Below are 19,187 nucleotides of genomic sequence, written 5' to 3'. Positions count from 1 at the left end.
AATGCTGGAGCCTATTCCAGCTGTCTTCGGGCAGGATTCGGGGTACACCTTGAACTGATTGCCAGCCAATAACAGAAGCAAATGACAGTTGGACTCACAAACATGCCAACGGGCAAATTAAAGTCCCCAATAATGCATATTTTTGGGATGTGGGAGGAAACCGGAGAGCCTGCATATAACCCACGCTGGAACAGGTGCAAACTCCACACAGCTGTGGCTGGGATTTGAACCTTGAACCTCAGAACTCTGAGGCAGATGTTCTAACCATTTGCCCCATCGTGCCACTCTGCACTGCTCCCCTACACAATTCCATCCACGTCTTTATCCTCATACAGTGTAGCAACTAAAATGACTTACCACTTGCAGTACATTGTACAACTACAGATACCAAAGCCAATACTGCAGTGCAGCAATATGACGGTCTCACTGCACTAGAGCAGTCAGTGAAGTATTTAGCCCTCATGTTGATGAAGTTTTCATGGTAACATATCCACCTAAATGAAGTCAGTACTGTAGTATTCCAGTAATTTAGGAAGTCAGTTTTGGTATAATTCAGAATAGGAGTACAATCTTGTAAATTCATTTTACAAGTGGGAATGTAACAGGTGGGGGCAGTCTTCCATGTACATTTAATGCACATGACCTATTTAGACTCAATGCTCGAAGGTACGTACGTTATGAAACTCCACTGAGCACAGTTGCTCTTCCCACAGACAGAACAAGGTGCTAAGTGAGGTGCAAATTATGAATTCGCCACTAACAGGTTCCACATTATGGTGTGTTTCTTGTAAGGTTATGAAATATGATTGGAATAATAAGCCTTCATCAGCTGCTGGGAAGTGTTGCAAAGACTTTGCGCGCAATGTTTTACTGCCATCTGTCGCCAAGGCGTTTCAGATGTTTTATGCAATGATAACGTTTTAACGAGCCAAGCTCGTCATAATTATTTGTAGGGCTCTCTGAAGGAAGTACAGTATGTCCAAAAAGGGCTTTTCCTGACACAGCTTGAACAAATACTTGTGCAGTGCCCAAAATACAAAAAAAAAAGTGTTTCAGTTGCATCTGGAGTCACATGATAGTGAGTCTAAATAAGGATCAGAGGTGGAAAAACACCAACAACCTACGATTAGAGCATTAGCCAGATGAAGTAATGCATAAATAATGAATATGCGTAAATAATCACCGCCATATTGTGATCGTGTATACTTTGAGAAAATCAAATATTCATAGATATTTGTTTGTTTACCTCAAGTGGCACTACTGTCAGTCCTGCGAGATGGAGCACTGAATGCTGCACAAGAGAGGAAATTACACGGTGCCTTTTTTCTCTTTTGTTTGAGTAATCGAGTCTTTGTGCTTGTGTGCGCTTGTATTTCCACACTTATAGTGCACAACATTCTGAACAGCTGCATGATATAATGAAATCCATGACAAGAGCTGTACCAAAAATTTTACCTTTGCAAAGATAATAATGCTCAATTATAGTCAAGATTATAAGATTGATTTAACTGGTACAGTAACAGTTGTTATTATTGTTGTAATTTGCACTATATCTACTTCTACTATTTTAACTAATTCAATTAAGTTCAATATATTTATACCATATTCTTCACTGGGGGTGTGGTGAATCCAGCCTGCATTCATAAAAACGTTCTATTTCACATGTACAACCAATATTGGGATCTAGTAAAGGGTTTTTATTGCTGATGCCCTAATTTCTGTCATTGTTGTTGTATGAATGCAGATATTGCTGCCATAATATCTTATTGTTTCTGTTGGCATTTTGTTTTTTAGCCTTGGCACATTCACACAAAAAGAGGCTAGTTATTTCTTTATATTTTTAGGTGATTTTTTCTCGAAAAATATCACAATAAATGATGATGTCTTTTATTCTTCTGAAATAAAAACAATAATCCCCACTCACATTATGTTTTAGTTATTTTATTTTATTCATTTTAAATCAGGGTCATCATAATCCTTATTATTATCATTATTATTACTATTATTATTATTATTATTATAAATCATTATTATTATAAATCATTATTGTTATTTTCTTTCTTGATTCTCTATCAAATAGTTTTTCTTTACTGTGTAATAAGAATCCACCTGGGCTTGAAAAAAAAGACAAAACATCTGGAAGACTAGCCTTGTTTACATGGTTTATAATCGAAGCCAAAACTGGATGAAAGCGCTCCGTATAAAAAAAATAAAAATAACAGAATTTGAACAAACGGACCGAATCCAAATGGAATTTTATTTGCTTTCATTGGGGTGGAATACCTTTTGGAAAAATGTTCAGAAGTAAATTTTTGCAGTTCAATATAGAATTGGGAAAAGCTGTCTGCACATGCTTTCTCTCAGGTAAATGAGAGTTGAGGATTGTTGACACACAGCGTATGGCAGCTGCTGACGGAGTTGGTTTGCGATGGTGATCTATTTTTTTAAACTACGTACACACTAAGTTATTTTTAATCAAGGGTTTATGGATAAGCATAATGAGCAAGGCTGTGGAGTTGCGAGTGCACCGGGCTGCCGGTGTTCCATGAGCCCATTAGCTGGTAATGACAGAGCCGTTCAAGTCTTTCGGCTCACTATGTGTTCTGCACGCCGACTCACTAAAATAATGACAATTTATTGAGTCCAGAAAAACGATTGTGTCCATTTTATTTATCGAACGAGACGTCGATATTGTAATTATCATGACAGGCCAACAACTTCCATACATAGCTAATATTGATCCATTCATTGTGAATCCGTTCAATATACACAATCCCACAAAAGCTACAAATGTTCAATCAGTCAAAACAGCACAAAAAACAACACAGATGAAGCATATTATCTCTCTGAAGAATGAATGTTTAACACAAATTTGTATTGGATGACAAAAGATCCAGCTCACGTTGTGACCGGTGCCTGCATGCTTGCATGATGCAGTCGTTTGGATGAAGATGAGGATGAGGATGGGACTGGTGAGCACCTGCGGGGAAAATATTCCCCTCCCCTGCGTGGCTGCTGGATGATGTAAAGAAGTCATCATCATGAATAGTCATCTGTGCCTTAGAGCAAGACCAATGTAGATGAGCGTGGTGGAGCATCCAATGTGCTCGAGAGAGCTCATAAAGGAGTATCATCATGTTTGCTTAGTGAACACGCTCTTAGGGTCTCGAGGGGAACGGCTTTGCAGCATTAGCAGACGAACGAGAGTTCCTGTGTACTTAATGGGTTTGTAAAATTCTTTAAAAAGTTGCCTTTTCAAGGTGTGATTTGAGCTTGACTTTTTTAAATGGAAGCCTTTTTAAGCTCTTGAAATTATTACAAGTTCTGGAAAACATATAATAGCTATCTATGTATTTCACTGGTAGAATGATCAAACATGCACACAATTCTACTGTATACATACGTAAGTCTTGATTTATTCTTCCTAGGCAATTACAAGCAAAAATCTGTTTGCCTTTGGCAAAGTACATTACCCGTCTCTTTTTTTATTGCAATAAAATAATTTCACAACATGTTAATGAGTTGGGAAAAGAGTAATAGTTTTAAAACTGTTTTCATTTGATGCGAATAAAGATATATAACCTTGTCCTCAGATTAATGATAACTTCTAAACAGTGTTGTATATTTTTAGGTCTTTAAATTAAACCAATCGTTTGAAAACCGCATGAATAAGGATTATCGTAATGACCTCCAACAGCACAGGATAGTGAAGGATGTCTTTTGTGGACTTGAGGCTCAGTTTCACGCATGCAGCCTTTACTGTGCCACAAAACATCGTGTGTCGACAAAATATTTCCTACTTCAAATTACCGTTTCCTCCATTTGTATAAGTGAGGTTGCATGTAAATCTATTTCAAATAAAACTGGAGGGGGCATCGTTTTGATTGTTGGCGTTTCATTTTAAAAGCCTGCATTCACATTGTACAATGAATAAATAGATTAGGAATAGAGTGGACACCTGCATGTTCTCAGTTCCATACCCGTGGATTCACCTAATTGTGGTTTCTGTCGATAACGTTTTACAAACATCATTTTTAGCTGCAGCCGAGGCGTGAAGGGGTGCACTTTGGTGACCTCGGCATTACAGTACGTCCCTGCTTTTTGTGGTTCCGTTGTCTTCATCAAGCTGTGATCTTCAACTCTCTCTGGTGCAGCTAGCAGCCGGGTTGAATCAATATATATTCCCTTCTCATCTATAGTCATGAGCTGGGTGTCGTGACCGAAAGAATAAGATTGCGGATGCAAGTAGCCGACATTAGTTTTCCCCTATTAGTTGACAGGTGGCCCATTAGTTGGCCACTGATTTTGTCGCGATTCAAAATTGGAAAATCCAACGCACACTATTGCGACGTTGGAGATTACAGCCAATCAAAATGCACACAAGCTTTCACTCACACTGAAAATACATTTCCAGCAAATTATCCGGGCACATAGTATAGTATATAGTAGAGTAACAATTACTGCTAACAGTGAGGAATAATTGCACTTGGAAAAGATACTTTTGGTGCCATGCGCTTCCTTAATCTTGAAGTAATTAACTTGAGTGAAATGAATTGCACTAATGGAGCCTGACAGAGGTGACGTTTGTAAGTTAGTGGATATTTGCAAATTAACTTCATGAAAAATGTTTTCTATTTTCTGATTATTTTTCCAACTTGCTTATGCTGTTAAGAGTTACAGCAGGTGCTGGAACTTATTCCAGTCAATTACACACAGACTGGTGCCCTTTCACAAGGTGCCTATGAATATTCTCAGCCATCCCAGTTATTCTTTTCTCAGGCCTGGACAGTTTTCCCATCTGCATTTTGACATGCATCTGCTCAGTGGTTGCCTGGTTTACACAAAAATATACAATGGTGGATTGATCAGCACGCAGGCCAGCATACATACAGCTACTTTTTCTGGGTATGGGTTGTCTGTTTTTTTAGGGTTACCAACCTTTATCTTGGGGTTGTGTCAGGTTTGAAGTGTACAGTAATGTGTTTTCGCAAACCTTTTAAACCAATTCAAACAGATGATTTGAAAGATGCGTAAAGTAAGCTATCTACGTCAAGGTTAAAAATAATTTGCAAACAGAGAAGGGTGCTTACAAAACCACCTACATTGCAGTATAATGGCGTACTAAATAAACACAGCAGCCTTTGGCCTTTATGTGCATTCAACAATCATCGTTGCAACTCAATGGAATATTAACTAGGGTGATTTGATCCAAACGGCTTTCACTGGCTAACAGAGGCCTCTTTCCAATGTATCTTAGAAATGATAATTTTCCATCCGAAAAGAGTAACACCATTCTTCATTGGTGGGTGTCTCTAATCTAGAGGATGGGCTTCCATATCAACAGTCAGGCAAGAGTTGTGTTCTCTAGCTTTTGTGCATGAACCAATGAAGCCTGCTCAAATAGATGGATGAATGGAGCTTCTAAGACGATCAAAACATTTCAGTTTTGATTTAAATCCCTGAGAAGTCATCCCACAGTGACTCTCTACAAGATTGACTGCACCTAATTGCACCCGGCTGTCAGACTCCTGAAATTTGCAGACGACAACACAGTCATCGGCCTGATCAAAGACAGTGACGAGTCTTTGTATTGACAGGAAATGGAGCAGCTGGAGCTGCAGTTCAAATAACACCACCTGAAGCTGAATGCACTAAAGACTGCAGAGATGACTATGGACTTCAGGAGGAATCCTTTTCCCAGCTGCCCCTCATGCTCTCCAACTGCCCTGTGTCCACCATCAAGACCTTTGAGATCCTGAGAATTACAGTCCCTCAAGACCTGAAGTGGGAGATCAACATCAACTCCCATCTTCAATAAGGCCCAGCAGAGGATGTACTTCCTGCAGCTTTTGAGGAAGCGCAGCCTTCCACAGGAGCTGTTGAGGGCAAAAGTGGTTAAGTGAAGAAAAGCTTGTGCATGGCATGTACTAAACATTCAATGGAATTGTCACATTTCAACTGAGTTCCATCGAGAGGAAAGAGATCTGGACTGATGGCCAGATAATTGAAGGTCCCGTATGGACAAACTACTGTTCATATTTCTATACACTTCAGTTTTCTATGAATTCTTCTTGCGTACATGTCTTTGGAATATAATAGAAGCTGCAGAAAACCCACACATACATTGCGCCAGAGAAGCTAAACTCTATCCCAGCCTGCTGGAACAAATTTACAAACCGAATGAATGTCTGCATTGTAAAGGTTTTTATGAAGTAAACGTTGTGTGTTTGTACAAAATAGCAGACAATTCGAAATAGTAACAAGACAAAAGGTGTCCTGGCTATTCCACTATCGCAAAAGATTATCTACGTTTGTGATCAGGGGTTGCCTTGGCAATGACAGCTATGCAGTCTGCTTTTTATAAGCATGCATATTCTCATAATGACACTGTTCTAAGAAAACCTATTTGTGTTAGGAGATAATATAAGACTAAACAGTGTGGAACAATGATGCGTTATTCCCAAACAGAAGCATCTTTAAAATGTGTGTGGTACCGCTTGTACAATGGCACACAATGACGCTATTCTAAGAAAAGATATTTGTGTTATCAGACCATATAAGACTAAACAGTACTTAACAATGACGCATTACTCGTGAACAGAAGCATCTTTAAAATGTGTGTGGCACAGCTTGTAGAACCTCATACATAATGCACACCCCTTGTATTGCATATTATGTACAAATGATGAATTGGAGAGTGAGAGTAACTTGACTTTGCCAAAGCTGCCATATGACACAAGTAGACCAGCTACTTAACATTGTGACTGCAACATTAATGACTGGTACAAATGTATATTTCCCTTGAGATGGCAAGAGAGGGTCAAATTATGAAATTGTCCTCAGACTCATTAGCTTCATAATGTATATCTGCTTCATGTCCCCATTGTTTATCATCAATTCATCGTGAATGACATAATGAGCACTGTGCATATTTTTTTATTGGGCGGTGATAACATTTTTTGCATTGTACACAATGATCTTGTAAAACAGTTACAGCTCAATTTCATTTCAACACTGGGAATGATAGTTATTTTTGGCCTTGTTATTAAAACAAAGCTACAGATGCTGTAGCCTACTTTGGTTTCCCCCACCCCCCTCCTTGGCTTTAGTTTGCAGCCTTTGCTCCACCATTGTTTCCTATACCCCAATCTACCAGTACATAAAGTTTGTCGTAAACGAGTATGCAATGTATACATTGCGAGTTTTATGGTGTAGTCTCAATGGTCACATTAATAGCCGCATTACTGGATCTGCTCTTTCTCGCACTGCACAATATTTTCATGCTTTGCTAGATTTATTGTCTGATATTGTTGGGAGCACGTTGTCTGACAAGCCTCTTCCTCACTCACGTTCTCTCTCATCTCAACAGATACAATCTGCCTACCGGGGAACAACCTGGGTCATGTATGATTGAAATAGCAGTAGATAATGGCCCGGCTCAGCGTCTCCAGGAGTCTATGTCAGTGCCCATGTCAGAGGTAACATGACCAACAACCTTTACTGTCCATCCCTTCCATGACCTCTTAGGTTTATTTTTGTCTTTGACCTTGTTCATGTACATCATTATAGATGTATTTAAAAAAAAAAACTGCAAGATTTATAGCATGTTCATTCAGCATGTATAGCTTTTCCTCCTTATCAAGTAACTGGGCTGTTGGACAGTTAGAGTACATGCTTGTACACTGGTTGATTGACATTTGGATACTTTGACCATTTGGAGTTCTACAAATATGGAGAAGCACAGGAGTGAGCAACTGGTTAGCACATCTGCCTCACAGTTCAGAGGACTCTGATTCAAATCTGTCCTCGCTTGTTTGGCAATTGCATGTCCTCACCGTGCCTTTGTGGGTTTTTTTCTTTAGGTATTCCGGTTTCCTCCCATTTCCCTCAAGTAAAGACTCAAAATTGTCCAAAAGTATGAATGTGAGTATGAGTACCTCACGCCCAAAGATAGCTGGGATCACTCACAGAACCACCGTGACCCTAGTGAGGATAACGAGTATGGGAAAGTCAAATGGAGTTCTCCATAGATTTTTTTTTTCCACTTCTGCAAAGACACACATTCCAGCAGCATTATAATGCACAATACCACGTGGATTTTTCATTCCATAAAAATTATTTCAACCAATCACAATTAGTCACAGACAACTGATGAACTGATAGCTCATTTTGCATCCATCCATCCATCCCTCCATCCATTTCCACCATTTATTCTGAGTTTGGTTCGTGGGGGAAGTAGCTTCAGTTGGAATGCCCAGACTGTATTAAATATTTACTGTTTAACTGTCACAATGGCTGCTGGTAGAGGGATCATGAAAGCAAGAAAGTTTGTGGCATTCCATGACATCCTTTTTGATCCTTCTATGTAAAAGTGTATGGTTGTGATGCATTTTTTGGACAAGCAATGAAAGAAGAACCAGGCTGATTTTTACCTGCTCACCTTGCTGGTCAGGCTCATTAGTTTGATTAACAGCACTCACATTTAATTTTGGATTAATCATTTTCTTTTCCATTTTCAAAGGCACATAAAGTAGCTCAACCTTCCCGCAGGCTCAATATGCTGTACCGCCCTCAATGTGATTTACAGTTTTCTAATTTGAGGATTGTGTGCGTGTGTGCATGTTAATAACGTTTCTCTGTTACAATACAGGTAAATTATTACATCATGTAGAATCGATACAGTACTGTGCTTTAACATTTTACACTCTATGTGCATTCAGAAATCCACCGTTCTTATTTTGTACCATTATACAGTTAATACAATATACTGTAATGGTGGAATTGCAGATTCCAAGGCCTGCGACGCACCAACAAGCAAACGAAATGCTACTGAACTATTGTGGAATGCGCAGGATTCTGCAATTAATTTTCATGTTTGCGGAACGTACAATGTTGCAGATATAAAGGCCAATAAAAAATATTTTTTAATCACATGATCTTAATTATGTTCAGGGTTAGAATCCATCTGACTGGCACCGCGCAACCATACCAGTGCATTAAATACAGCTCCTGTATATGTACAAGTGGTGGGGGTTCGCAGTCTGTAATTGGTTCGTGATTGTTGTTGTTGAGTCATGTGTGGCAGTTCAAAAATAACTGAAACCAAAAAAGATGTCACTTATGTATCAAGTCCTCATGGGATTCCAAGTCTACAAAAAATGAGAGAGGCTGAGATTTCTTTGAAGGTTCCTGTAATGTGAAAAAGAACCACCGAACAGACATCCTGAAGCAGGAGGACTCATCCAGCTTCAAAGACTCCTTGCACTATCTCAATGTTGACTGTAAAAGGGAAGGTATTCTTTGAAATCCTAGAGAGGAAGGTGACTCAGATCTTGATGAACAACTAGTACATTGACACTGCTACATGAAAAGGAGGAATACCTGGAGTCCCTGGCTACATCAGCGCACCAAAACCATCTCAGAGATCATCAATGAATGTGGTAAATGTGAGGCTTTGTAAAGTTCTTTAGGTAGTACTCTATTCTGTAGCTAAAGTGAGATGCAAGAGGAATCAGGGACATCTAGCAGTCCTCTTGCTTAACGTACAATCCACTAAGAGGAGGTTCAGGTAGCAGTATGATCCGGTATTGCCATGACTTGGTGATGGGAAGTTTAAAAGAACAAAGATCACTTCTTTTGGATGATGACACCTAGAAAAATCTCAAATTTTGAAATCTGAAATTAAAATTAAGACAATCTTTAGGTGACCTAGAAAACCATGTAGGAGCACAATGATGGTAAAGGGTTGTAACTCCAAATTGACAGACATCTACAGACAAGGTTTTTTGTCGTTTTAACCAAGAGTTAGTCAGGGCTAGACAGCAGCACTTTTTTTAAATCATTAGCAACAACTTCAACAATACTTGCACTGGTTGACAAGCTGAAACCCCACCAGAATCAAATAGCTCCAGAACTCCTAACAGCTGATGAATGCCATGCTTTTGCTTGTTATTTCATCAAGTTAAATATCAGCACAAATCAGCAAAGTGATAAAATCCTACATCTGAAGCCACCCAGGAAAACTGTTACTATGTCAGAGTTAGATAAAATGGACCAAAAAGCATTTCAAAAATTTTCATTTGTGTAAAAATTGTTGAAATGTCATCCATCTATTTTCTCTAAGGTTTATCCTCAACAGGGCCGTGCCAGAAACAGAAGTTATTGTTACATATCTATTCAGCAATGTAATTTGGGATCTTGTGAATAACTTTGAGCCAGCCACCTCTGACAATAAACTCTTTTACCAAGCATCTGGATCTAAAAAGACACTAAGACAATTGTCCTAAGCTAATGTTTCGCAAGATGGGCACACAGAATTAGTTAAATTTGACAAAACATGGCATTTATGCAGTAGATGGCTTCAGGGTTATTTTCTGAATTCACTATAGTGTATGCATGCTCCTGCAAAACTCTGTTGACTTTATAAGCTTTCATGTGGCGCGTTTGTTGTGTCGATGACATCTGATGGCATTAAGCCAACATTTCAAAAGATTATTTGGCCATGCGCCCTATTGCCGCCCTCCATTGCACCGGTCCAGAAACCCAACCATCAAGTCGTGATGAATGATATTTTAGAGGGCTGTCACACTCATAAAAACTTTGTGACATGTTCGCACAGTTCAGGTCGGCAACATCCAATTCAGTGTAGCTCATCAATTCCCACAATCGTCTTTTTGTCTATCAAGATGATTATCACCAGTGAATGCCTCTTCTTTTTTTTTTTTTTTCATTTGCAGAGACAGAGAATCCATAGCAATGACGTATTCTCAAAGATTGCCAGTAAGATTTATTTTTATTGTTTGTGTCTTGGCTCCCAAACCAAAAGAGCAATCCCAACTAAAACAACTTTCCTAATGCATGACGTTAAAGATTGTCATTAAGTATAAGTCCTTGAAAATGAGCATTCGTGGCTGATCTAAAATAAGTTTTATTTTCTCATAATTAATTTATTTTGTGATTAAAAATGTCCTAATTACCTTGTTATATCACCTTTATTTTGATTCCTCTGTATAATGAAAAGAAGCATCAGGTTGTGTGAGCATGTTATTCATTTTATTATCAGAAATATTTGAGATCAACTTTAAATCCCTTCATACAGAGAAGTGTACGCTTCACAGAAGCCTTTTGAGTGGCTTCAGATAAAAACAGAATCGCTTTTTTGTCATGCTGTTCAACAGTTATGAAGCAAAAATGGAAAGAGAATTGTAAACATTGGTAATTCAGAATATCTCATCCATCAAAGTTCTAAAACCTGGTGTTTATAGATGGAAAAAAATGAGGATGATCTGTTTTTCAGTATGACCCTCGAATACAAAGTTTTATTATTCTTGGAGGAAGGGTGCTGTGTAAAAAAAAATTGGCACAGATCTTCAGGGTAGAACAGTTTTAAAGACCAAGATTGCATCATATGATCTGTCAAACCTTATTGGAAATGAACAGGTATTTTAAGATATATAAATAAATATATATATATATAATATATATATATATATATATATTAACTTTTATTTATTTAAATTTATTTTTAATTTACCAAAGGTTTGCACACGCACAAATGTAAATTTGACTGCTCATGCAAATGTACATTATATGGAATATAAAAATAATTCATATAATATTTAGATTATATGAAACCACGCACCCCCACAATTATGTCTGCCAAGTCTACCACACAGCTTATTTTGTACCTTTTGGGATGAGAACATGCAAATACACTAATTTAGCAAATTGAGACAAATTGTAATGGGTGAATTTTGGGGGGCCTTAATACTGCGTCTGCAAAACATGCAGACGAGCATGTATAGTCCCACAAACAAAAGTTAGTAATTTAAGTCACTCCTATTGAGCTAAGGTTTTATTTTCAACCAATCACATGAAGGAACTCAACAATACTTATTGTACGTTGTTTGCCTCTTCCAGTAACATTTCAGATTTCAATAAGAGTGACTGAGCACATAATTAGGCACCTGCTATCTGGGATCAGGTGCCATGGAAATCCGTTTTTAAAAGTACATGAACCCATTCGCGGTTGGGCCAACTTGCAACCAGTAGACACAAATAACGATAATACCATGAGGTAATTTAATTGATTTCACTTGTTGTGGCAAGACGGACACCTCGCTGAAATCAACAGGTGATGCATCCATGCAGCAAACTAACAGTGGTTCCTCATGCGTATGACAGCATTTTACAACAAATTCGATCGATAGCATGGTCACTTGCAAAATATGCAAGCCTAACCTCAAATATAACAAAAGCACAAGTGTTATGCAAGCCCATCTGAAAAGGCATCTGTTCATGGTTGCAGACAAGCAAGCTTAAATCCTGACGACAGCTGTCGGGAAATTTACCAAAGACCCTCCTGCTTCCAGCGAAAACAGACAATATACTAAAATGGTCAATCAGTAACCTCTTGATTGAAAAACATAAACGGTTAATGTCGCCAAAGAAAACATCCATTTACTGTTTCTGTCAACTGTTTCCCTCTTTCCAGGAGGGACACGCTTGCAATCATCTTCCTCCTTCCTTCCACTGGTTCCATCCCGACTCACAGATAAATCACAAACACTTTCAGCATCTCCTAGACAGTTGGATCTTATAAAACACAACACAGCTACAGGTTTACAGCAGTACATTATTGCAAAGCATTCTCTCCTCCTGTATTTTTTTTATTGTACTCTATTATTATATACTGTTGCGAGTAGTGAACCTCCCATTGTGTAACATGAATTGGGGTTAGATTTTTATAATAAGTTGCGAGTGTTTGCAAGGCCATGAAGGTATATGGATGTAACTGGATGAGCATGTTTCTGATAAACAAGTTGGGGGGTGGGAGCTTTGCAACTGAGGAGGGCTGGGGGGGGGTGCCACCTGGTGTTTGGAGGGATACACAGCGTTTTCACAACTTCAAAAAAAATACGAACGACATCATTGATTAGTCAGAATCATCACAATTATACTATCTAAAGTGTCATCTACAAAATACATGAAGTTGTTCATAAATCCGACAGTCTGAGGTTCAGAATGGGACCATTGTGAATCGTTATCTGTAGAGAAGACTCATTTGCCGCTGTCTTTCTAAACATGCTTGACTACTACAGACTACACCTCTCCACATTCACGTTGTATTCGAGATGAGCGACGAGACTCAACTCACTGATTAGGAAAGACGATGATTTGTCAAGTTAATTTACGGATGCAAACTTAAAGGGAAGTCATTAAAATACATGGTATTCTAATGACAAAATATAAAAACTGGCATCCTCAAAGGACTCCTTCCAGTTCACAACTCAAAAGTTCCAACTAAATAGTATTTCTCAAAACAATAACTGTCACCATCTAAAATCCATAATTTGCCTAATAAATGAAGTGTTTGCATGCACGTTTGATACGCTTTTCCAACTATCTAAATATAGAATGTTCCCATTCCTTAACAAGGGTGATTTAGTCACCATAATAGACCATTACAACAACATAAAAAGCAATACTTCTTGATGGAGACATCAATCGGCAATGAATGAGAATAAAAGCGTAATGAAGAGAAGACTATTTACAGTAGCAATGAGAATTAGACTAGTGAGCTGGATGAATGTGATGGGAAACAATTGAAAGTGATCTTTCACTATGATTGTTTCTGCAGCTCCATTTGTTTCAATTAAGTCTTCCTTGTTATAGTAAAGTCTTCCCTATTAGCTTTACATCAAGGAAAGTTTGCAGAATTTGTATGTATACTATCTGTACACCCCTCATGTTCTATCAGGGTGAGTGTGTGAAGATGACAGTGGTAATCTTCCTTCTGAGGTGTTGTCACTGCCTAAAGCACATGAATAACTGGATGAGCAAAACATTTTCTTCTGCTAAACCACAACAACACTGAGGCAATTGTTTTTGACAATAAAGAAAAGAGAATTACTGGCAATAAATAAATACCTGGACTCGCTATCTTGAAAAAACAAAGAGCAAGTCCAAATCCTTGGTGTTCTGATAGATTCCAACCTGACTTTCAATAGTCATATATCAAAAAAATCATAAAAACTGCCTTTTAACACCCGAAGAACATATCTAGGATATAGGCTTGCATGTCTCAAGTAGACCAGGAAAAGGTCATCCAGGCTTTTATTTCCAGTAGACTTGACTATTGTAATGGTTTTCTGACTGGACTCCCCATAAAGGGAATGAAACAGCTGCAGCCCATTCAGAATGCTGCAGCTCACATTCTGACCAGAACAAAGCTGTGAGAGCATATAGGTCCAATCATAAACTCCTTGCACTGGCTTCCAGTCAGCTTTAGAATATATTTTAAAGTTCTGCTACTGGTCTGTAAATCACTAAATAATGTAGGTCCTCAATACAGGAAAGAAATGCTTACAGAGTACAAACCCAGTAGAGCTGTGAGATTTCCAGACTCAGGACAAATAGTGGACCACACAGTCCAAAGCAAACATGGTGAAGCAGCACTTAGCTATAATGCTGCAGATAAATGGAATAAGTTGCTAACAGAGGTGACGTCAGACCCGAGTGTGAATGTTCTTAAATCCAGGTTGAAAGCGTTTCGTTTTTTCTCATGCTTTTTAGAATATTTCCCCTTTTTAATATTTCTTGCACTGTACGCTGTTTTAATTGTACTTTTAGTTTAATTTCTTTGTCATGTTTGTTTTTTATTTATTTGTATTCAAATGCTTTTAATCATGTAAAGCACATTGAGTTACCTTGTTGATGAAATCCACTATATAAATAATTTAGCTTTCCTTTGGTTTCCCTTTCTTTTTTTAACAGTGGCAGAAAAGCTACAAAATGATGGATTATTTAATGTGATTTAATAAACAATATTCATGATCACTGGCATACAACTTTTTTTATTTTATTTTATTTTGCAGGGAACATTTGGGCCAATTTTGCTTGGGGTTGCTTCCTCCAAATGGGAATTGCATGAGTGGCTTGCAAAAGTAGTAAGAGGATTTATTGGCTGTATCCGGCAACTTCAGGTCAACTCAAAAGAGATCTACCTGGTGGGTGAAGCCGTGAGAGGGAGGAACATCAAGAACTGTGACCCACCTGTTTGTCAGCACCTTCCTTGTCAAAACGGAGGGACCTGTGTCAGGTACTAACTAAGTCCATTATCTTTGCAAGTGAATGTTGTTTTGTTATAAATATAGAATTAAACTTAACTCCAAATTGTACACCTTCATCAATTCTGTTTTGTAGCCACCTGCTTTTATGCACCTCCTGTAATGGTTGCACAAATGTTAAGAACAGTCTTTATCCTGATTTGCTTCAAATTGTTCTGTATAGCTTTCTTGACACATGCCCCTTGTCAAAGGTTTGTAGTAATCATTCATGTAGTTAAATTAATTTCTTTACTCTTTCTACTGAATAGCAAATAAGGGGAATTGCACTCAAGCGCACACCTCTGGCGAGGCCAAGCCATCTTTATTTGGAGTATATTTCATTAAGTCTGCTAAACATGTTTGGTTTGAGTATTTACTTGTAACATAATTTCATTATTCACTAAAAGACAAAAACAACAGCCAATGTCAAAATGGATGCTCCACTGAAAAATAGATAATTATGATAAAGAAAGAGTTGTATACTTATTTGGAGTCTAAATCAGGCCCACCCGTATATACTGTGGTGGAGGAGCAACTTGTCCCGGGTAGTGTCTGTCTTCCTTTCACCTGAAGTCAGCCGGGCTGTGCTCCAAATGTCAGTGAACCTGAACAGGATAAGTGGTATAGAAAATTAATGGATGATATTACAAACTCCATTCCAATGAAATTGGGACGTTGTGTTAACCAAAACCAGAATAGAACGATTTTGCAAATAATGTTCAACCTCTATTTAATTAAATACACTACAAAGACGAGATATTTATTATTCAAAGTGATAAACGTGATTTTTTAGCACATAATCATTGACTTGGAGTTTTATGGCTACAACGCATTCCAAAAAAACCAGGGACACAGTCATGCTTACCACTGTTACATCACCTTTTAACAACATTCAACAAACGTTCGGGAACTGAGGACTTTAATTATTGAAGCTTTGTTGGTCGAATTCTTTCCCATTTTTGCTTGATATACACCTTTCAACTGTTCAACAGTCTGGGTTCTCCATTGTCGTATTTTACGCTTCATAATGCGCCACACATTTTTGATGAGAGACAGGTCTGGACTGCAAGCAGACCGGTCAAGAACCAGAACTCGTTTGCTACGAAGCCACACTGTTATAACAGAGAATGGTGGAGAATGTGGTTTAGTATTGTTTTAAGTTGCACCTACGTATGTGGCGCCGCACTATATTTTCTGACATTGGTTTTCTGAAAGGGGAACTCCAGTGCTTTGCATGAACAGTGTATCAATAGGTCATGTAATATGTACCCTATGTTGACAGTGTGATGTTAAATCCTCTCTCATTTAATAGTGTTTTGAGAAGATTTTTATCGACAATGATTAATTTTCAGGGGCGCTGCCATTTTCGCGAGTCACATGATCGACGTGGCTGTATGTGACATGTACCGTGCCGCAACAAAGATCGATTACATGGGACACCATTATGCCCAGCGCTGATTTCTCGGATTTATCCTCATCTGATGAAGAAATACCAGTATCAGTTGATCGGGAAGACGGAAGAATACTTCCATACAGATTTGAACCAGTGGCTGTAATTAATGTTAAATATTCAGATGGATCTTCAGGCGGAATGCCGCGGAGTCTGACTACTCAGAGGCCTACACATGCCATAAGTGCATGTAAACAAAGGCCCCCTGGAGCTCCAGGCTGGCAGCCCAGGATGGTTCTTCGGATAACAATGACACGGAGTCTGAGAAGCGAGCTCGGTGCCGGGCTGCGAGCCGAGCTTTCAGGTGGCGGGGCTAACAAAGCGGGCGGAGGCCGTTAGCCCCGGATGCTGAAGCTAGGCTAAAGGCCTCCACCACCAAGGACGGCGGGCCCCAAGCTCCGGCAGCGGCCACGAGCAGGCTTCAAGGCGGCGGAGGCCATTAGCCCTGGACACCGAAGCGAGGCTAACGGGCTCCGCCACCACCGAAGCTCAGCTAAAGGCCTCCGCCACCTGAAAGCTCGGCTTGCAGCCCGCCACCAAGCTCGCTCGTCAGACTCTGCGTCATTCGCGTCCGAAGAACCATCCGGGGATGAGGACAAATTAGAGAAATCAGCGCTGGGCATAATGGTGTCCCATGTAATCGAGCCTTTGTCTCGGCACGGTACACATCACATACTTGTACGTCCTCGTAGATCATGTGACTCCCAAAAATGTCAGCGCCCCTGAAAATTTGTCATTGTCAATAAAAATCTTCTGAAAACACTATTACATGAGAGAGGATTTAACATCACATTGTCAAAGTAGGGTATATATTACATGACCTATTGATACACTGTTCATGCAAAGCACTGGAGTTCCCCTTGAAGTGTTCCTGAATAGTGATGGTGATATCCTTGACACATCTATATCAGTTTTTGATGCAGTGCTGCCTGAGAGATCAAAAACCATGGGCATTAAATGTCGGTTTTCGGCCTTGTGATTTCTTCCTATTCTCTGAAACCTTTGATGATATTGTAGACTGTAGATGATGAAATTCCTAAATTGCAACTATACAGTGAGGAACATTGTCCTTAAACTGTTTGCCATTTTAGCATATGAGCTATTCCAGATAAGAAAAGGTGAAAGAGTGAAAGGTTACATTAATTTCCTATGTTGGTCTGAAATGTGATGCAATCTTATTTCAGGTTTAGCGACTGTATCTTAGCTCATCAAAACACTATCACACCTCACTTACCGGCAATTTTGACCCTCTTTGTTAGTCTGCACAGGCAACCTATGATGCTCTTTCCCCTTGGCTAATCCACAATATAGGTGCTGTAAATGACTTGTTCATTGTGTTATGACACTATTAATTATCAGTTGCATTTGTTTAACGGGAAATGAAAATGGGCACCCTGATTATTGTGATACAAGAAGGCTCGGAGAATAGTAATTGGGATGCGACGGTGTTGTGGTTCTAGAGGTTTGTCACGTGTTAGAGGATGTCTCCCAATTACCTTAATGTGATGGATACATGGGAATGCATGTGTATCTTGTACGACACACACCATACAGGGGTCATAGAATGTTCATACTTCTCTCTTTGTCGACTTTGACTACACTGCTCTGACTAAATTGGGGACGGGATTGTGGTTTCACAAGAGCTTTTTTTTTTTTTTTTCCATATCACTGTCGGAGCGGCACGGTGATGAGAGGGTAAAGCGTTGGCCTCAGAGTTCTGAGGTCCCAGGTTCAATCCCGGACCCGCCTGTGTGGAGTTTGCATGTTCTCCCCGTGCCTGCGTGGGTTTCCTCCGGCCACTCCGATTTCCTCCCACATCCCAAAAACATGGAACATTAATTGGACACTCTAAATTGACCCCTCCGTGGATATTGCGCAATCCGCGTCACTGACCAATCAGAGGCCAGAGATCTGCATAAACCAAAGCTCGTTTTTGCTCCCGCCATTTTTTCAGAAAACATTGCATGGTCCAGTATAGGTTTTGTTAGCGTTTTATCGCATATTTGGGTTATTTAACAAAAAAAATATATATATGGTTAAGAAGTGTAGTCACGGACTTTGTAATAGTGACGACAGGTATCCTGAAAGGCTAGTTGGTGGAGTTTGACTCGTACCCTTTCCAAAACCGAAGACCCAGTACGAAAAATGCCTTCGATGGATCAAACTTTGTGGAAGACCGCATCATCAACTAGATCCATCTAATATCAACCGGAACAGATATGTTTGCACGAATGTATGCCCTAAATTAGATTTTTAATACACGTCTTGTATAAATGAATGAGACGTTCTCCGCTAGCATAACACCGCTACGTGTGAACGATTGACACACTTATTCTTTGTTGAGCGATATTTAGCGATGATCGGACTGCACAAACGTATCGCTTTCTTGCTGGCTCGCGGCCGAAGCTTAATCAGACTGTGTTTGACTAAATTTGATTTTTAAAACACGTCTCATATAAATGAATGAGACGTTCTTCGCTAGCATAACATTGCTACGTGTGAATGATTGAATGAAATCAGAAGCATGGCGTCTCTCTCAGGTAACAATGTATTGTATTGTATTTGCCATTTTTTACAAATTGTTTGTCCTAGGTCAGCGCACATGGCGTGACGGCACTTCGGGAGGCGTG

General features: G+C 39.2%; 1 protein-coding gene across 1 annotated transcript in view; it reads left to right on the top strand.

Moving 5' to 3' along the window:
- eys (eyes shut homolog) overlaps window positions 1-19,187 on the top strand; it is a 200,331-nt gene that overhangs the window by 158,113 nt on the left and 23,031 nt on the right. Inside the window, 2 exon segments of the mRNA XM_061836907.1 lie at window positions 7,370-7,478; window positions 14,877-15,100. Coding sequence (XP_061692891.1) covers window positions 7,370-7,478; window positions 14,877-15,100 — 333 coding nt within the window.

This window comes from Syngnathoides biaculeatus, chromosome 12, assembly GCF_019802595.1.
Source record: "Syngnathoides biaculeatus isolate LvHL_M chromosome 12, ASM1980259v1, whole genome shotgun sequence".
NCBI classification, from domain to species: domain Eukaryota; kingdom Metazoa; phylum Chordata; class Actinopteri; order Syngnathiformes; family Syngnathidae; genus Syngnathoides; species Syngnathoides biaculeatus.
Note: the sequence above shows the minus strand (reverse complement) of the source record. Positions and strands in the feature narration are given on the sequence as shown.